At 56.8% G+C, this 20715-nt stretch overlaps 1 protein-coding gene across 2 annotated transcripts; it reads right to left on the reverse strand.

Moving 5' to 3' along the window:
- Window positions 1-1628: 1628 nt before the first annotated feature.
- STX1A (syntaxin 1A) lies at window positions 1629-20463 on the reverse strand (the record flags this gene model as incomplete). 2 transcript variants are annotated; one of them, XM_080703241.1, is made up of 10 exons in its annotated part: window positions 1629-1706; window positions 1911-2021; window positions 3538-3675; window positions 4483-4556; window positions 4657-4765; window positions 4857-4930; window positions 5430-5504; window positions 8068-8167; window positions 8524-8601; window positions 20434-20463. In XM_080703241.1, 10 exons carry the CDS (start codon window positions 20461-20463, stop codon window positions 1629-1631), a joined length of 867 nt encoding a protein of 288 aa, XP_080559367.1. The 2 variants fall into 2 exon arrangements, with proteins under 2 accessions (XP_080559367.1, XP_080559368.1); XM_080703242.1 differs by lacking the exon at window positions 5430-5504.
- Window positions 20464-20715: the final 252 nt, after the last annotated feature.

Genomic DNA, 20715 nt, shown 5'->3' on the forward strand with positions numbered 1-20715 from the left:
TTAGTGAGACCCTGTTTCCAAATAAAGTATAAAAAAGGTCTGGGAGTATACCCCAGAGGTAGAAAAGCCCCTGGGTTCCACCCCCAGTATCAAAATAAATAAATAAATAAATAAATAAATAAATAAATAAATAAATAAAACAGGGCTGGGGGTATATCTCAGAGGTAGAATGCCCCTAGGTTCAATCCCCAGTTTAAAAAAAAATTAAAAATAAGACACATACATACCCCTGGGCGTTATCTCCTGAATGGCCAAATGGAGAGGGGGGGGGGTGTGTATAAGGGTGGGATCCTTTTTCTCTGAGCTCTTTCCCCTTAATGTCCCATACGTTCATCCCTGAGCTCTAAAGCTATGACACTACAGACTAAGAAATGGAGAGCAGAGGCCTGGTACAGATACAAATGTTTATTCTACATAAAAATTTCACAAAATGGGCAGCTGGTTGTTCCAAGACCTTTGGTGAAGGGGTGGAGGAGAAGTAGCTGTTAAAGGCAACACGGACAGTGGTCACAGTCACTGGGCAGGAGCAAAGCCAGGAAGGTGGGCACAGACACGCCCATCCCTGCCGCATGCACCGGCATGCACACTCCTTGCCTGTCAACGAGAAAGAGGGCATGTGGGGCGGGGGCATGTTTCTGACAAGAAGCCCCAAGATGGTGGAGAGGGAGGCAACCCTCCCTGGCTGGCTGCTGAATACTGCGTCCGAGACCTGACACCACGTGGCACATCAATGGGGACAGCAAGGGCAGGATGAGACTGCAGGCCCGAGTGACATCTGACTTCCTGGAGCACAAGAGAGTGGGGACCACTGTCCCAAACATGCAACACTGGCTTGAAGACCCAACTGATGAGGCCTGTGGGACAGTGGCCGGCCCAGGCTGTGGCCTTCCCCAGGACACAGGCCTGACTGCAGCCTGCTCTGCCTCCCCAGCTCTAAGCTGCTGGTGATGGCACCAGCCAGTGTTTCCCAGCAGGTCTCTGGGGGTCTGGTCTAGCCCAAAGGAGCCACTCCTGGGGCTGTGGGAGGAGGGGCCGAGGACCTGCTGGGCTTTGCCCTGGGCAGGGGAGGGAGCCTGGTCTTGACAGGCCAGCAGCCTTGACACCCGAGCCTCCTGGCAGTGGGCAGCTAATAGAGGCTTAGTGCTGGGCTTTCTCTCAGGGCTACCTCTCCCCTAACCTGAAAAGCAGCACCATGTGGCCAGTGGCCCCCACCTTTCGGGGCTCGGCCTGGGGGAGCAGCTGGAGAGGACAGGGAAGATGGGCAGGTGAGGTGGAGGCCAAGCTGGGGCCCAGAGGCACCTAAACCCCAGGGGAGGGCATTGCCACCTGGCCAGCCTGGATCAGGACCTGAGCTCCCCGCACTGACCCATCCCCAGCCCTTGGCTGTGTCCAGCCCTGCTCCCCTCTACCTCCTCTGTAGACACACACTGTCACAAGATCATGCACACGACATGGCTCAGGGCAGGGTGGGAATGGGGGCCCATGGCAGAGAGAGGAGCAGTATGGGGTGAGAGGGAGGGGGCTCCGAGCCAGAAGGCAGGGGCGGGAGGGCAATCCTGCCAGGCGGCGGCAGCCAGGGACCTCCTCGGGATGGCCCATCCAGAGCAGAGCGGCAGGCGGGTGGCTTTCTATCCAAAGATGCCTCCGAAGGTGGAGGCGATGACGATGCCCAGGATCACACAGCAGATGATGATCATGATCTTCTTCTGCAAGAGGGTAGGAAGGAGAGGCCTTAGGCAGACTGGGGCGGGGCACTGCTGGAAAGACTTTGACAAGGAGGAGTGCCAGAGATCCGGGATCTCAGGGCAGTGTGACAGCCTGGGATATGTGGTAACAGAAGCCCAGAGGCAGGATGGAGCAGGGCTGTGATGGGCACTGGGGCGTGGGCTCAGGCAGAGCTGGCTACTGACCCTGCGCGCTTTGCTCTGGTACTTGACGGCCTTCTTGGTGTCAGACACAGCCCGCTCCACATAGTCCACGGCGTGCTCCACATTGTACTCGATCCTGTCAATCATCTCCCCCTGCAGGGCCAGGGGCACCCCAAGCTCCAGAGGGCTCCCTCAGGATGGGGAGGGGGCTCAGGGCAGGACTCCAAGAAAGCACCCTGAAGACAGAGGGAGAGAGCAGAGGGGTGAGGACAGGCTGCAGCCAGGTAAGGCACCCAGCAGGTCGCCGAGGACGTGGCAGCTGGGGCAGCTCCCTCCTCTCCCCAAAGAGCAGCTTTCGAGTGGCACTGGCCATGCAGTCTCAGCCAAGGGGTGGGGATCATGCAGAGAATGCGCAGCTGGGACCTGACCCCCGGTGCCCAGCAGGAGGAGACAGGCCAAAGTGGGTGGGCTGGAGTCTGACCCTGCCTCGGCCATAGCTGAGCCCCGATGTGTTGGCCACTGGTGAGCCCCCCACGCCATTCCCCTCTGGCACGATGGTTCCACCCAGCTCTGACTGTTGGCCACCTTCAACCTTGGGGACTCTGCCCAGCACCAGGGCCCTCCTGGGCCCGGCAGTCTGGTCCCATGCTCTCCCTAGAGGCCAGTCTGACCACAACATAAAACAGGCAAAGGGACGTCTCCCCCTCCAAGCCTGATACCTTCACATGTCACCGAGGTTTGTCTCTCACCAGGATGCAGCAGCAGCTTCCTCCTGGCCTCACTACTTCCCAAGATCATGGCATTCCCATACCAGACACCCACTACTGGGAGCCTCCAGGTGCCCAGCGCTGCCCGCCGGGCCTCATCTGCCTCCTCCAGCTGCATCTTCCCCGCACCCCATGCTCTGCCGCTCAGACCGCTCTGCTCCTCAAGGAAGTCCCGCTCTTACCTGGCTGGGACCTTGGACTTGCTGGTCCCCTGCCAGGGGCCGGCTCTTCACTCTCCTTCTTACCTCTTTTGGTATCAGCACAAATGTCCCTCCTTCAGAAGGCCTTCTCTGACCACTCCATGCTTAGTGGCTTCCTGGTCATTCTATCAGTGTTACTTCAAATGTGGTCCTCTGACCAAAAGCATCAGCATTACCCTTGGGCTGGTGAGAAAGGCACATCCAGGGGCCTCTGCCTCGACTTCTCAATCTTTGGATACAGGGGCCAAGAAACTTTAAGCCTTCTGGCAACCCTCGGGCACTTCCGAGTCTGAGCACCAGGGTCTCACTGCCTTCTCGCATCTCCTGAGTGCCTAGCACCACTGGAGAATACTCCATTTGTTCTGGCTCCAGGAAGCAAGCCCCTCACTGTCCTGGTCACTGCTGTCCCTCCAGCTCCTAGGAAAGCAGCTGGTCCACAGTGGACCCTGATAAGCAGTTGGTAAGACAGGACAGGACTGGGGTGAGTGAGTGGGTGGGACCATGCAGGGCCTGGGGTCCTGGCAGGCCAAGCGGAGCCATGCAGAGGAGAGGGTTCTTGGGGTGTGCACTTCCCACAGCTGATGGTTTGTTACCTGAGGTCGGTCCCTCCCAGGCAGGCAGGCAGCGTGTTGGGCAGAAAGGGGCGGGGTTAGCGCAGCCCCCGGTGCTGCTGTGGGTGGGGCGCGGCGGGCCCGCACTCACCTGGCTCTCCACCAGCATGGCCATGTCCATGAACATGTCGTGCAGCTCGCGGATGCTGTTCTCCAGCTTGATGATCTCGCTGTGCCGGGTCTCAATCTCACTCAGAGCCTGCTTTGAGATGCTGGAGTCCATGATGATCTAGGAGCAGAGCAGTGAGGTGGGACCCAAGGACAGGACCAGGAGGGCAGAAGGCCATGGCCCAAGGCAGCTGGGCTGGGCAGAGTTGTCTTAGAAGCAGGGCCTGAGACCTCCTCTCTAGCCACAGCCCTCCTGCCTTCCTGTCTGGCTCCACCCCTTACCAGTTGTCACCTAATGTACCTGTGACCCAATTTCCTGTCTATAATATGGGGCTGATAACACTCCCCACCTGTGCCTGCCACACAGTAAGTGCTTGGTAAGTGATAGTCCTCAGCACCAGCATTCCAGAGCCCCGGCTGACTGCACCCTGACTGCACCACCCTGACTGCACCGTGGGCCTTCCTGCCACGCCTTTCCCTCACAGAGCATAACTGCACCTCCCTCTCTCTCCTGGAACCTGCACCCGCTGCCTTCCACTCCCGTGTGCCACCTTCATGAGCCCCCCCCCCCTCGACAGAGCACAAGCTTCGCTGGAAAGCAGAGATAGCCAAATGCTCCCCACGAAGGGGCAAAAGGTCCCAAGGACGAAGAAGCCTTTAGCCACTGGTAAATGATCAGGAACACCAAGAAAGTGGACCCAACTCCAGCCCAGGGACGTAGTTGTGATTCTCTCCTGGCCACTGACATTTATGTGACCTCAGCCTGGTCCCTTCCCTTCTCTGGGACTTGGCCTTTTTTAGCACCTGCGTCACAGGGTGACTTCATCCAGATACTGTCCAGCCAGACCCAGCGCTCTGCCAACACACTGCGGTCTCAGTGGGGGGGTGTAGCTAGCAGGCCCTGGTAGCAGGCATGGGGTACACTTACCCCAGAGGCAAAGATGGCGGGGTTCCCACTCTCCAGCATGTCCTCCAACTCCTCACTTGTGGTGGTCCGTCCAGCTGTGGGTGGGGTCACACTGAGGGGGCCTCTCTAGGGAGCCCAGCAGAAGCCCGAGCCCTGCCACTCAAGACCCGAGCCCCATCCCTTCCCCGAGCTCACTGATCTCCAGCTGCCTCTGGATGCGGCCCTTGCAGCGCTCGCGATAGTCGGACTGCGTGGCATTGTACTCTGACATGACCTCCACAAACTTCCGGGACAGCGTGGAGTGCTGGAGTCCAAGACAAGGGTACAGGTGTCAGGCCCCAGTGAGGACCCAGATACTCCAGTGCCGGACCACCCACCCCAGGGTCCTACCACACCTGCGTCTTCCGGATCCTCAGGTCTGCGGATGAGCGGTTCAGGCCTTCCTCCTGCTCGATGCTCTGCTCGATGCCTGGGCACACAACCTGCGGCTGAGCCACAACCTGCTCCTCTCACCACCGCCCCCAGGCCTCAGCCTGGATCTGCCTCCCAGTCTCCCCAGGGGAGGCCACAGAAAGACAGAAGGCCAGGCACTGACCCTGACAATGGACCCACAAAGCTCCTTCCAGGTGGGACAGGTGGACAGGCATGTGCACCTGGCTGTAAACGCCTGTGGGGACTCAGGCACACCCCAAGTTCCATGTGTGCACCTACTGTGTATGGGGTCCTATGGCCTCAGCCTCACTGTGCCTCTGCTGTGTACTCTGCTCTGGAGGGCTGTGCACAGGGCCATGCTGGGAGTGGGGACGCCAGGTGGCTGTGAGTGTCCATGGTGCCACCCTCACAAAGGGAAGCAAAATCCCATGCACCCCTCAGGGCCAGTGAAACCCATGAGCTATGTGGGGAGGCGGTGCTGAGAACACAAACACCCCCCCCCCAGCCACCTCAGATGAGCGAGGGGCCTGACTCACTCTTTAACTTAGAACGAACTTTGTTTGCTGTCTTCTTGATGTCAGCCATGAGTTCTTCTAGCTCCTCCTTCGTCTCTGGGGAGGGAGAAGGGGCTGGTGTAGACACCCTGGGTCCCTGCAGCCTGATTCAACTCAGGCTCCTCCTCTCACACCAGGGCCTGATGGGGGATGCTGGTCCTGGGTCTCCCTTCTTCGTCTGGCTTGGGCTATGCCTAAACCCCCAATCCTGGGCCCGGGGCCATAGCAGCTGCAGCCTCACCCCCTCTTGAGCTGCCTTCCAAGGAGCCTCCATCCTCCTGCGCTGGCTCCCTCACCCCCTGTAGATAACAGATGGGTCTAAATTTAAGGCAGAAATAATTGTGGAGCAGCTGGTGAGGCTGGAGTTGGCACCAGGGAACATTTACTTGATCCTTGCCTGAGTCGGAGGTGGGCCACAGGCTCACCTGGCCTTACCTGGTGGCTCAGGAGGGTGAGCAGTCAGTCAGTGGACAGGGCTTCCCACCACCTCCCCACATCCCCAGAAGTCCTGGCCGTGAGCACCTGGGGTGGGGCAAATCTTGTCCTCATGAAGCTGCCCCACCCCCAGATGCTGGGGTCCTGGAGTGGCTGGGGAAGGAGGCGCCTGGCCTGGGTGGGAGCTGATGAAGTTTCAAAAACATAGCACAAGCTACGGCCATGAGTGGTGAAAGTGGGCGAGGGCAGTGTCACGGTGTTTCTGGCCCTTATTCCAACTAGAACCATCTTCCTAAGCAGGCAGAGGCCATGGGGGTGCCCAGCTCGCCCCCACCCCGGCCCTGAGAGGGCCTGGCTGCCTCCCCATGGGGTGCTGCTGGCAATACCCAATCTCTGGGCGGCCCCCAGGGGAAGTGGGGACTGGGCTCCTGGCTGCTATCTTCCCTTCTGCATCTCTGGGGTGGGGCTTCTCCTTAAGGGGACTGGGGAAGGGTGTTGACAGTGATATATCAGGAAGGGCCTAGATGGGGGTCACCTCCCAAGTGGAGCACCAGTAGGGTGGAGTGGGGGGCTCTGTGGAGCGGAGGAGGGTGCCTCCTTCGTGTGAACAAAGGAAAACTTGGTTACCAGCTGCTCTGACGTCGTCTCAGCCTCTTTTGCTCAGACCCAAAATAGCCCAGCCGGATGGCAGCCCCCAGAGGAGGCAGAGCCAGCCTTGGCCCAGGAAAGCCCCCCACCCACCGCCAGCCTGCCTCAGTCCTCCCCCTTGGCTCTGCTCTGGCCTAGCGCCCCGTGGTGAGCCCCCTCCCCTTGCTGCATGCCTGGGTCTCAGCCAGGTTGGGACTGCTCAGCTCACAGGCAGAGTCCCCACCGTGTGGGACACAGTGGGAGAAGCAGACACTGGCACAGAGGGCCCCCGAGGGAGGGTGCTGGGCGGCTCCAGCTGCCCCATGCCCCCTCCTCCAGAGGCTGAGGCCCACCCCTCGGCTCTTGAGAGTGCCCACAACTACCTTTCACCCCACAATTAACACCTGACCCTCAGGGAAGCAGCCCACACAGGGACACACAGGGACCCAGACACATGTGAACACAGACACACATCACATGCTGCCGTCCCAGGCAAATCTCCGGGAAGGGGGAGAGCATGATGGCTGCACTGGCGATACCCTGCCCCGTGGCCCCCCTTGCCTCCTTCCCCTCTTGGGATGTCCCCTGGCTCCACCTGGGAGCAGCGAGTGCAGCAAAGGCCTTGGTCCAAACACACCCTGGGGCTGGGGAAGGACTTGTTCTGAGCTCTTAAAGCCAATGGGCTTGGGGGTGAGGGTCCTGGGTGAGTGAGTGTGCTGGAGAAAATCTAACCCTGGGCACTTGTCCTTTTCAACACCTGGACAGTGGTCAAGGCTGGAGCCCTGCCCTTGCTTCCTTCTGGGTCCCATGGGCTGGTGCCTTGCAGAGGAGCTTTGGGGCCGAGGGAGGTGGGCAGAGCACCCCGGGGCAGGTGGCAGAGTCCAGGCGGCTTGCCTGGGTCCCCATCACTTCCTCCCTGGGCCTGGGGTGAGCACCCCAGGAAGAGGACCTCAGGTCAGCCTGTACGTGCGGCCTGGCACTTACTGGTTTAGCATTCACTATCTCAACAGGAATGTGAGGCCTGGGTCAGGGGGACCTGTCTGGGGACAGAGCGGAATCCAGACACACGTGGATGTGTATGGATGGAGAGAGGTAACTTCCTGGAGCTGTGGCAATGCCCGGCTCCCGGGTACCAAGTGGCTAGGTGCCAGGGCCTCCAGCTCTTGCAGGAAGCTCTGCTGCTTGGCCGGCTTGCCCTCCCACAGCGCTGACGCCTCAGAGCAGCCATCTGCTCCCCAGAGAGGTGGGAAGGGGAGGAGCTGGCAGGGCAGCCTCCTATTGATCAGAGCAGGCTCCCTCCAGGCAGCCCTCCTTCCTGGATCCCCAGGGCGGCAGCCAGCCTGGCAGCCCAACAGAAAAAGCCAGGTGCCTAGGAAGGGTGGGGCGCTGCCACAAGACGTCACCCAGGAGGGTGCAGCTCCTAGTGCTCAGGTCTTTGCAGAAGGAATCCAGCGGGGTTCCGGTGGGCATGGAGCTCTCGGCCCCTTAAGCCCCACCAGCAGCACCGCGTACTGGGCTCCTGAGGCCTGAAGCTATCCCTGGCCTCCCAAGCACTCACTCTCGTCAGGGTTGGGGGAGGCCAGGATGGCGCTGTGCTTCCTCTTCACCTCCTCTACATTCTCCGCAATCTTGTCAATGAAGCCTCGGATCTCCTCCACCTGGCGACCAAGACCAGGGGATCAGGTGGAGAAGCCCCAGGAGGGCTTCGCGGGCCCGGGGCTTTCAGGGAAGAGGGCACGGTCAGCGGGAAATGTGCCAGGTATCGTGTGGGAGGGCCAGCTCGGCTGCTCCCCAGTCACCTGGACTCGTGGGAAGGCTCGGGAAGTTCCCACCCCAGCTTTGCTCCACTCTGAATTTTAACACACCCACCCTCTAAATGGGGCCACTTGTGGCTGCCCAAGGGGCTGCTGATCTAGGCGTACGCGTGTGAGAACCCTGGGCCCTCCTTAGGGGCGAGAGGTGCCCACCCGAGGCCTCCAATGCACAGGAAGAGAAGGGGTGGGCTGGCTCCCACCTGCTCGAAGAACTCATCCATGAAGCGATCTCGGTCCACGGTGACAGTGACATCATCATCGTCGTCGCTGTCCTTGGCCTGCGCAGGGTTGTGCACAGATGAGCAGACTTGTGTAGGCACCCTGAGTACCACTGGACCCACCAAGCCGCACAGCCTCTGTACCCATACTCAGGTCCTGACCTTCCGCCTCCCTCCTGGGGCCTCTGGGCAGGGACGAGGACAGACCTGGCTGTGTCTCAGCTCCCAGCATCCCTGAGCACCGTGGAAGGAGAGGCCTTGCCCATCACGTTGGTGACGGGACCATGTCCCCGCCTCACTGGCCTAGCTGCTTATCCCCTCCCAGCAGCTGAGGTGGCCCTGACGAGCGAGCCCATGGGTCTGTGAACAGGACCCTCTATTTTCCCGCCCCATGGTCTCAAGCCCAGAGCTCCAAGCTCCCTTTCTAGGCTGAGCCCATACAGGGAGGCCTGCTCGCTTTGTCTCAGACCTGGGCCCCACCAAACTCTGCCCCAGGAGAGGGTGGCTCCCACAGGGGCCGTCTGCACAGTGCCCCAGATGGGCTGAGTGATGCCATCTGTTGGAGCTGTGCTGGGCATCGGCTCTGCCCTCCAGGTTTCTTAGGGAGTTTCTCTCTGCTGTCTTCTCAACACTAGATCCTGATGCTCCTTCAGCTGGGGCTGGCAGGCAGGAGGCGCAGGTCAGACTGCCACCTGGCTGGGACCTGCCTTAGGCCTCAGCCACAGATGTGGCCCCACCCCATAACCCTGGGAGCAGTGGGAAAAGCCACCCCATCAGGGGCCAGGGGTAATTACACCCGGTTTCCCGGTGTGCTGGACCTAGTCATTACTGTCCACTCTGCACCATACAGCAGCCTGGGTCAGCCCCTCTGCTGGCCAAGGTCCCTCTCCACAGTCCAGCGAGGACAGCCAGGTGGCCACTCAGGGCAGGGGGCAGCACTTCTCAGGTTCAGGGGCCTGGTGGAGTGGGCACCACCTGGGTCCTGGTATGGACCAAGGCAGATGGAGGTTGAGGGGCTGGACCAGCACAGACATTGCTCGGCAGAGGGACATCCCTTTGTGTGTCTGCTCTTCTGTGAAATGGGGACACTGAGGCCTGGCTGCAGGGGGTGGGGGCTGAGAACAGCAGGAAAGCAGAAGTGTTTAGGGCCCCCAGCTCCCAGCTGAAGCAAAGCAGACCCACCGGAGGAGGGGGTGGCTGGGAGCTTTTCTGGAGGCTCAGAGGGGCCTCCTCCCATCAAGAGATCACACCTCCTCCCCCGGCCGCTAAAATAAACCCCCGCTCCGCTCCCCACAAGTGTCTGTGGCTGCTGCCAGGTGGCCACCCCTCCCTCACCCATAGACACAGAATCCAGGCGCCCCTGGCACATGTTTGGACCATGCCAGGCCCAGGAGTTGAGTCAGGCTCCCAAGGGAAACTGAGGCATGGTACAGCCTGCAAGAGCCTTACTCTCCATCCTGGGCAGCCAGCGGGGGGCAAGTGGCCCAGGGGCTCTGGCCATTTGGCGTCCTGAACACTCCATCATCCTTCTGATGTTCAGAGAAGGATAGGGAGGACAGGAAAGGGTGGAGGGAGAATGTCCCAGCTCCTCTCCACTAGAGATGGCAGTGCCAGCTCTGCCAAGCCCTGCCCTGCTCTCAGAGACCCCAGGATCTGGGCTGCTGCCTCTCTGGACCTCAGCCTGCCCATCTATGAAATAGGAACTTAGCTTTTCCAGGCATCCGGCCAGCTCCAACCTGCTGCTTCACATCCTCCCCAGAGGGCTGAAGGCTGGACCGGAAAGTTTCTCCAAGAGAGGGCTGGCAGAGGAGATGCCCGAGCCCCTGTCCAAGAAGGCAGAGCTGGGAAAAGGGAACCTGCCCTAGAGGCGGCATTCAGAGTGGGCCCCAAGACTAATCAAAAAGGTTCAGGAGCCAGGCATGGTGGCACATGCTGTAATCCGGCATTCGGGAGGCTGAGACAGGAGGATCTGGGTTCACGGACAGCCTCAGCTACTTGGTGAGGCCCTTTGGAACTCAGTGAGACCCTGTTTCAAAAATAAAAAATAGGGCCGGGAGTGGTGGCGCGTGCTTGTAATCCCCGCGCTTGGGAGGGAGACAGGAGGATCGCGCAGGTTCGAAGCCAGCTTGCTGGCTTAAGAGACCCTGTTTCCAAATAAAAAGTATAAAATAGGTCTGGGAGTATAGCCCGGAGGTAGAAGGGCTTCCAGGAACCCCAGTACCACCAAAAAAAAAAAAAAAAAAAGAGAGAGAGACCCTGTTTCCAAATAAAAAATATAAAATAGGTCTGGGAATGTAGCCCAGAGGTAGAAGGGTTCCATCCCCAGTACCAAAAAAAAAAAAAAAAAAAAGAATAAGAAATAGGCCTGGGGGTGTGGGAGTGTAGGTCAGAGGTAGAATGCCCTGGGTTGCATCCCCAGTACTGCAAAAAAGAAAAAAAAAAAAAAAGGTTCAGGGATCCTGGTGTGGTGGTGGCTCATGCTTGTAATCCTAGTACTTTGGAGGCTGAGACAAGAAGATCCAGATTTGCGGCCAACCTCAGCTACTCAGCAAGGCCCTCCACAATTTGGTGATACCCTGTTTCAAAATAAAGAATACACTGGGTTTGTAATACCAGCATTTGGGAGGCTGAGACAGGAAGATCATGGTTCACGGAAAGCCTCAGCTACTTAGGCCCTTTACAACTCAGTGAGACCCTGTTTCAAAATAAAGAATAAAAAATAGGGCTGAGGGTATAGCTACCAGGTAGAATGCCCCTGGGTTCCATCCCCAGTACCGCAAAATAAATAAATAAATAAATAAATAAATAAATAAATAAATAAATAAAAGATTGGGCTGGGGGTATAGCTTGGAAGTAGAATGCCCTGGGTTCAATCCCCAGCACCACCAAAAAAAAAAAAAAAAAAAGGGTTCAGGACCTGACCTCAGAGCTGTGGCTGAACCTGCTGTGGCGCCCAGCAAAAGCGTGAGGGGGCACTCCAGGAACCGTCCTCACTAAGTTCCCCTGCTCTTCTCCCTCACTGCCACCCTCTGTTTCACCCAACTGCCCCAACCTAAGGCCAGAGCCCACCACCTGGTCCTATACCATCTCTCTATCCCTATGACCCAGGCCCTGTCTTCCTCCCTGCCTCCTCCTGGACTTCCCAACGCCTGAAATGGGAAGCCTCCCTCCCACCGTCTCACTCCTCTGATTCCCCACACACTGCCCACATCCCGACCGCAGCCACAGCCGCCTACTCTCAGGCCCTAAGGAACCTGAGGAGTCCCCTTGGCCTCAGCTTGCATGCCCCCTGTGATGGAAGGCTCACTAGTTTTCCTAGCAGCCCTGTCTATCCTGGGAAGTCCCAATTGTTAGAAATCCCTTCTTTTAAGCCAGATAAGGTGAAATCCCTTACCTTAAAAGAAATCCCTTCTTTTAAGCTTATAAGCTCAGTACTTGGGAGGCTGAGACAGCTGGATCGCAAATTCACAACCAGCTTCAGGAACTTAGTAAGTTCCTTGACAACTTAGCCAAAGCCTCTTTCAAAATAAAAATAGCTGGCATGGTGGCACACGCCTATAATCCCAGTTGCAGGTTCTAGGACAGCCTCAGCAAGAAGTGAGACTCACTTCTAGTGAGACCCTGTTTCCAAATAAAAAAATAAAATTGGCCTGGGGGTATAGCTAGAAAGTAGAATGCCTCTGGGTTCAATACCAAGTACCACAAAAAAAGTTTTAAATAAAAAAATAAAAAAATAAAGTTGGTCATGGTGGTACAGGCTTATAAATCCAGTACTTCAGGGGCTGAAACAGGACAATCACAGGTTCAGGTATGCAGGCAGCGTCAGCAACTTAGTGAAGCCATCTGCAACTTAGTGATACGCTGTTTCAAAATTAAAAAAAAAAAGTAAGCCGGGGATGGTGGCCCAGGCTTGTAATCCCCACGCTTGGGAGGTGGAGACAAGAGGATTGCACAGGTTTGAAGCCAGCCTCTCTGGCTTGAGAGACCCTGTTTCCAAATAAAAATATTTAAAAAAAAATAGGTGACTGGGAGTGTAGCCCAGAGGTAGAAGGGTTTCCAGAAACCCCAGTACCACCACCAAAAAAGAAAAGAAAATAAAACAAAAGAATAAAGAATAAAGTAAAACAGGAGCCAGGAGTAGTGGCGCATGCTTATTATCTCAGCTTTCAGGAGGCTGAGACAGGAGAATCACAGTTCACGGACAGCCTCAGCTACTTAGTGAGGTCCTTTGCAACTCAGTGAGACCCTGTTTCAGAATAAAGAATAAAAAATAGAGCTGGGGGTGTAACTTGGAGGTAGAATGCCCCTGGGTTCCATCCCCAGTGCCTAAAAAAAAAAAAAAAAAAAAAAAAAAAAAAAAAAAAAGTAAGAAAGGGCTAGGGGGAATGGCTTAGTGCTAGAGCACCCCTGGGCTCATTCACTAGTACAGAAAGAAAGAAGAAAAGGATAAACTCCTCCCTCTCCTTCCCTGTGGTTTGACCTCAGAACCTCTTTTGGTATCCTCTCTTTGGGTGGCCCTGCCAGAGATCTGAAGGCAGCATCCCCACCCTCACTGGGTTCCTCTTCTCAACCTAGGCATTCCTGCCCCTCTATCTCCCTCCCAGAAGTGCCAACTGGTTCTATTCTGCCTCTATCTTCCCTGGTAATACAGGACACAAACCAAATCGGCTGCTAACAGTGGTCTGAGCAGTACCACATGCCTGACCCATTTCCTCCTTCCTTCTAGATACGTGTGCATGTGTGTGTGTGTGTGTGTGTGTGTGTGTGTGTGTGTGTGTGTGTTTCTGGGGATTGAACCCAGGGGCATTCTACCTCTGATGAGCTACACTCCCAGCCTTATTTATTTATTTATTTACAACTGGGGATGGAACCCTTCTGCCTCCAGGCTACACTCCCAAACCTATTTTATATTTCATTTGGAAACAGGTCTCTTAAGCCAGCACGGCTGGCTTCGAACCTGCGCAATCCTCCTGTCTCCGCCTCCCAAGCGCGGGGATTACAAGCGTGTGCTCCAATGCCCCCACCATGCCCGGCCCTATTTTAATTTAATTTTTTTTTTGTAGTACTGGGGATTGAACCCAGGTGATTTCTACCTCAGAGCTACACCCCCAGCCCTATTTTTTTTTATCCTTTATTTTGAAACAGGGTCTCACTAAGTAGCTGAGGTTGGCTGCAAACCTCCCAAGTCCTGGGATTACAAGTGTGTGTCACCATGCTCGCTCAGCAGGCTGATTTTTACTTTAAACGAGGATCCCACTACTTGCTAAGGCTGTCCTCAAACTATGATCCTCCTGTCTCAGCCTCCCACGTACTGGGATTACAGGCGTGCACCAGCAGCCCTGGTTAGACACACTACTTCATCTGACATGGCCAGAGATCACGCAGGTGATCGTGAAGCGCTTTCCCCGCCAGTCTGTGCAGCTGGATGTCCCTTCGTCTGTTCTGAACTTTGTTTCAGTTTGTGAGGCTCCGATGGCTCTTGACTCTGCTGCTCCCTGCAACCACAGCCACATCCAGGCCAGAGCCCTGTGGCACTTTCTAGAGACACCCTCCAGATTAACTCACACCTTTAATCAGCTTTCACTGGACACCGAATCAAATGACAAGGATACGGGATGTAGGATGCTGTTGGAAGCTGTCTCCCCTGGCTTCCAACGGAGACATTCTGGGCCCAAAGAAACTAGATAGGTAGGTAAGGTGGCTAGCCTGGCCAGGGTGGCCATTGCACTTGTTTACAAAGCAGTCACTGAGCCGGGTGCGCACACTTGGGAGTCTAGGAGGCTGAGACAGGAAGATGGTGGGTTCCCGGATAGCCTCAGCTTACTTAGCGAGGCCCTCTGAAACTAGGTGAGATCTTACTTCAAAATAAAAAACGGGGCTGGGGGTGTAGCTCAGAAGTACACTAGGTTCCATCCCCAATACTGAAGGAAAAAAAAAAAAAAAAACGTGCACCAAGCCTTCTTTTCAGTGACTAGGGCCCTAGCTCCCTTGGGGATCTAGCAGCCCTCTGAGTGGTGGTCAGAGTTCCAGAAAGGGGGCTGGACTGGAGTCAAGGACTTGGGAACTCTGGTGTGGAGGTGGCAACTGGAGCCACGGGGCAGTTGCAGCTCAAAGGGGCGAATGAGCTGGACACACGTGCCCAGTGTCATACAGGCACCTTGCTAGCAGATAAGCAGGATCCATCTTTTTCCAGAGCCCATCCTAACACTCCCCATCTCAAAACTCCTGGTGCCACAGGGCACTTCAAAGTCAAAAACCTGGGAACTCTCACTCACCAATGTCCAATTTGTCCCGGGTTTGTGTTCCTTATTCTATGGCTCTCAGTCCCGGTCTATGGGAAGATTTTTTTATTTCGTTTCGGTGCTGGGAATTCAAGTTGGAGGCATTCTACCTTCGAGCTACACCTTCAGCCCTTTTTATCTTTATTTTGAAATAGGGTCTCATTAAGTTGCTAAGGCTGGCCTCAAACCTGCTATCCTCCTGTCTCAACTTCCCAAGTGCTAGGATTACAGGCATGTGCCTCCATACCTCACTCCTTGGAGGGGTGTGTGTGTGTGTGTGTGTGTGTGCGCGTGTGTGTTACTGAAGGTTGAACCTAGGGATGTTCTATCTCTCAGCTACACCCCAGCCCTATTTTATTTATTTATTTTTTTGCGGGTCTGGGAATGGAACCCAGGGGCATTTGACTTCCGAGCCACACCCCCTCCCCTATTTTTATTTTTTATTTTGAAACAGAGTCTCACTAAGTTGTGGAGAGCCTCACTAAGTAGCTGAGGCTGTCCGCGAACCGCGATCCTCCAGTTTCAGCCTCCCGAATGCTGGGATTACAAGCGTGCGCCACCACGCCCCCTATTTTATTTTTTATATGGAAACGGTCTCACTAAGTTAGAGGGCCTATGAAGCTGCTTAAGCTGGCTGAGAACCTGTGACTGCCCTGTTTTAGCAATCCAAGTATTGGTATTACAAGAGTACACCTATAAAACCAGGCCTTGGGTTTATTTATTTATTTATTTTTGCAGTACTGGGGCATTGAACCCAGGGGCATTTTACCTCTAAGCTACACCCCAGCTCTATTTGTTATTTATTTTTGAAAAAGGATCATACCAAGTTGTGAAGGGCCTCGCTAAGTACCTGAAGCTGGCCATGAACCTGAGATCCTCCAGTCTCAGCCTCCCAAGTACTGGGATTACAGGCCTGTGCCATCACATCCAGCTGAGACCCAGGTTGCTTTTTTTTTTTTTCTTTTTCTTTCTTCTTTTTTTTTTTTTTTTTTTGTGGTGCTAGGGATTGAACTCAGGGACATTCTACCTCCGAGCTACACCCCCAGCCCTATTTTTTATCCTTTATTTTGAAATAAGATCTCACGAAGTTGCGGAGGGCCTCACTAGCTGGCCACGAACCTGGTCCTCCTGTCTCAGCCTCCCAAGTACTGGGATTACAAGTGTGTGCCACCATGCCCAGCCAAGGTCCAGTTTTTAAAAACTCTCCAGCAGCTTGACATGGTGGCTCAAACCTGTAAAGGTCACCCTCAGCAATTTAGTGAGACTTTCATCAACAGAGTGAGACCCTGTTTAAAATAAAAATAGGCCAGGCGTGGTGGTGCATGCTTGTAATCCCAGTACTTGGGAGACTGATACAGGAGGATTGCAGGTTGGAGGATAGCCTCAGAAAATAGTGAGATTCTCATTAACCTAGAGAGACCCTGTTTCAAAATAAAATAAACCTGGCGGTGTAGCTCAGAGATAGAATACCCCTGGTTTCAATCTCTAGTACCAAAATAAATAAATTAATAAATAAGAAAAATAGAATAAAATAAAAAGCCCTCAATCCCCAGAGAAGGGCTGCTCCGCTCTCGCTATCTGGCTGGGTGCCCCCACCAAAGACACCTTCAGGAAGAAGATCGCCGCCAGAGCCACTGTGAACAGAAAGCCTGAACTCCCCTTGGCAGCTGCAGGGCAGCCCTGGTGGTCTTCCTGGCAGAAGCACCAGGATCCAAGGGTACCTTCCTGGGCTCAAGAATCTGATTCCTCCAGGAGGCACAGAGAGCAGGCCTCCAGGCCTGTCCCAGGCGATGGTGGTGGCGGCCAGCCAGCCTGGCAGGGTTGATTCATCAGCACTGAGCTGAGGCTGTTGTCTGCCTCAAGGGCTATTTTTTTTTTCCCTTCCTCTTTTTAATGACTAATCAAAGTCAATATCTCTAGAGCAGAGAGGCCCCAGTTAAGTCAGGAGTGTGTGAGGCCAAGCTGGGTCTCCAGGAAAGTGGGCTCCACACCAGGCCCCTTCCAGCCTCTAGGTCATAGTGATCCTGGGCCCAGCCTCCCACACCAGGTCCCTGCACAGTCGCCTTAGCTCAGAGGGGCGGCTCTGGGTCCTGGAAAGGGGCTGGGCTCTGCTGTGGGAGCTTGGAGAAAACCCTATTCCTTTCATTTTTTTTTTCTTTTCTCATTTTTTGGTACTGGGTATCAAACCCAGGGCATTGCACCTCCAGACTACACCCCCAGCCCTTTTTAATTTGAGAGAGGTCTCACTAAATTGCTGAGGGTCTAAATTGCTAAGGTTGGCCTTGACCCTGCAATCCTCCTGTCTCAGCCTCCCAAGTACTGGGATTATAGGCACCTGGCTACCCCTGGTCCTCTCTGAACCTCGTTCTGTGATATGTAAGACAGGAGGTGAGCCTGGGTAGTCTTTTGAGGCCATTCCATCTGGAGCCCCCAAGAAAAGGTGCCTGAACTCATTATTTATTCTGAGAACCCCCAGGGAGCTGATGGGAGGGGAGGAGGAAGACCTGACCCTGTGCCTATTCGTTTTTTTTTTTTTTCCAGTACCAGGGATGGAACCCAGGGGCATTCTACCTCTAAGCTACACCCCCAGCCCTCTTTTTTATTCTTTATTTTGAAGCAGGGTGTCACTGAGTAACTGAGGCTGTCCTCGAAACAGGATCTTCCTGTCTCAGCCTCCCAAATGCTGGCATTACAAGGGTTCACTACCACACCCGGCTCCCTGTGCGTATTCTTACCTCCACCGTGAGGCGTATAATACTGGCTCCAAAAATGAGCAGAATGAGGGTGCAACGCAACGGGACTAGTTGGGGGACTGGAGAACTAATGGGCCAGGGCGAGACCTGGGCTTCCCCTCCCAGGCCTGCTCTGGCTGCTCTACTGAGCTGGGCCCCTGGGTGGGTGGGTGAGCTCCAGGAAGTCCCAGAAAGAAAATCAGGGAGGCCTCAGAGTTGTGGGGAGGCAGATACATGCCAGAGTATGGCTGCCTGGGGACATGTGACCCCCAAAGTCTCACCAGCTGTGTCACCTTGGACCAGTCTTGGCCCCTCTGCACTCTGAGGGTGAACCTGCTGATCTCCGAGGGCCAGTCTGCAGAGCTGAGGCACCCCCGTGGATCCCCTTCACTGTCTCTTTCAAGACCAGAGGAGCAGCCCCGTGAGAGGTGGGGCTGGAGACGGCTGGAGGGCTGGGCCTGGCCTGCAGAGCGCTGAGGAAGCAAGCCAGCTCCTTCTCCAAGTGTGACTTTTATAAATAAGCTCCCCTCGCCTTCCTTCCAAATGTGGTGGCGTTGGGTGGGGGAGAAGGAGAAAAGAGGAGGAGGAGGAGGAGGAGGGGAGGAGGAGAGGAGGGAGGGTTGAGGGGAGTGGAGCACAGCTGCTGTCCTAAGCAGGGCACTATCTCTGTCCAGCACGGCACCAGCCTCTTCATTCCTGGGGATTCTAGGCTGAAAATTCTGACTCTTGGGGTTCAAAATCTCCCCAAATGTGAAGTCAGGGTCAGGGGACCTGGGACCATGCCTCTTGCCTAGAGGAGCTGGGTTCTAGGTTTTCCTATTCCACTTCAAGGACAGGAGCCTCAGGCCTAAAAGGAAAGGTACTTTGGGGTATAGTAGTGCCCCAGCTAGAGAGGGAGCCTGCCAGCTGCCCCTCCAGGCTACTCAAAACCCTCCATGGGCAGGGCCTTCTGACAATGAGGTCAGCCTTCCTGGGCTCTGAATGCCTGGGGTTGGGCTGCTGTGCTTGCAGAAGGTGCCTGGATGATTCAAAGCAAAGCCCAGCCTCACCGTCTAGGGGACCACCCAGGCTATTGTGGGGCGGGGGCAGTGTTCTGGGTTCAAGCTCTTCACATCCCCAGCCCTCCTGGGGCAGGGGTCCCCCAGTCCCAGCCAGGCCTGAGTCTGGCCACCTTCAGGGACCAGGCGAGGCCCCTTGCTACCACCCCTCTACCTACCAAGCAAGCCACTTTTCCTTTGTGCCTCAGTTTCCCCTTCAGCAGAGGGACACAACGCTGATAAGCCAGAGGCTGCCATCAGATGCAAGGGACTGTGTTCCCCTTGACTGCTCAGTTCCCACACAGACCCTCCTCTGACCCACCAGGCATCGCGATCGAGACAGGTACAGCACACGGCCATTCAGCTCAGCACAGGGGAAGGAAGGCTTTCTGGCTCAGCACTGCCCAGGAAACTCGAGGGCAACCACAAGGGCTGGTGGGGGAAGCGTTTTGAGATCATATCTGTCATAAGGGACCATCTTCTTCCTTTGCAACCTCCTGGGGTTTACCCCCAAGAGCTGGGCGCTCAGCCAGGAATAACACAGTTCTGAAATCAGGCAGGTGAGGCCAGGGGGAGATGGAGGCAGGAGGGCACAGGGCCTGAGTGCCCAGGGGACGTGACCGTGTAATGAGAAGAGACGGGCACAAATGTGGGGAGCCTCTCAGCAGAGAGCAGGAGCCCCGGGGTCAGCAGAGCTCAAGGACACTGGGAACACTCTGTGTGTGGGACCTGGGGCTCTGGCTGGAAGTGGGGCACAGGGGGAGGGCTCTGGGGAGCCACGGTTAGGAAGGGCTCCCAGAGATCAGTGGGCAGGGCCTGACAGCAGGGTGGTCAGTCAGGGACCAGGGGAGATCCACCCAGGTACTGAGTCCTGGTCCCCCTCCCCACAGCAGATTTCACTCCCTCAGCTCCCTGACACCCCCGCCGCAGCCCTCCTCCTTGCTGTCCCGGGGGGGGGGGGGCAGAGGCCAAAGGAAGGGGAGCTCTGTTGATGAGCAGCAGGCGCAGGGGTCTCTGTCTGGACTGGGAGACTGTGCGCTCTGATTCATAATCCTTGTGCATCTTCCAACCCCCCAACCCCGCCCCAGAAGCCACACCCCAGGGGCCTCTGACACAGGTGGAAAAACATAGCCCATATCCAGGTCGTAGTTATGGACCGGGGAGCCCGGGAAGGGTCTGGAAACACCAGCCTGGGCTGCTCGGAAGCCACAAGGTGGGCCGGGGGCAGGTGTGACATCCACCCTCTAAGCCCAGGGCGGGCAGAGGACCGCGACCAGGCGGACGGGGAGCCACAGGTGACGGGAGCCACAGGTGACGGGGCGGCCCCGAGAGACAGCTCGCGCGAGGCGGCCACCCCCACCGGGGCCGGGTTTCCGCAGAGCGCCCCGCGGCGGGTCTCCGGGCAGGGGGCCGCCCCCCAGCCCGCTCCCACCGCGGTCCCGCCGTCCGTCTACACCACAGGGAGGCTCCACCACGAGGGGCATTGGAAGGGCAGAGGCAAGACCTGTTCCGCGGGCGGGGAGAGGCCAGGTTTCCGTCCCGCCATCAAAACCCCATAATAACCCTCTGCTCTCCACACCCCCCCCCAAAAAAAAAGAGGGGGCGCCGAAAAGTTTATCCAGGACCCCGCGCTCCAGCCCCACCAGTCCACAGGCCGATGCGGCCGAGCTCGCGCGAGCCCGAGACCCCAGAGGGTCCGAGGGGCGGGACCGGGGGGCCAGGGTCCCCGGCTCGCACGCCCCGGCCCCCGGCCGCGGGCGCCCGGCATCGCCCCGGGCCGCGGAGCGGACCCCGAGTGCGCGGCGCGCGGTGCGGGGCGGCGGGCGCGCGGGCCGGACTCACCGTGCGGAGCTCCTGGGTTCGGTCCTTCATGCTCCCGGGAGTGGCAGCGGCGCCGGCTGCAGCCGAGTGAGCCCCGCATGCGCGGCGGCCGCCCCGCGGCTGCGCAGCGCCAGCCCGGCCCCGCCCCGGCCCCCGGGACCCCGGCCCAGCGCGCCCCGCCCCGCCCCCGCCCGCTGGAGCCGGGTAGGTTGGCGGCCCTGGGACCCGATCTCCTCCTTGTGTGATGCCCCCGTTCTTCCCCTGCCCCCAGCCCACTCGATTCAGCCGTTCAGCATCCTCAGT

The sequence above is a fragment of the Muscardinus avellanarius genome, assembly GCF_963383645.1.
Source record: "Muscardinus avellanarius genome assembly, chromosome: 10".
In the NCBI taxonomy this organism is placed as follows: domain Eukaryota; kingdom Metazoa; phylum Chordata; class Mammalia; order Rodentia; family Gliridae; genus Muscardinus; species Muscardinus avellanarius.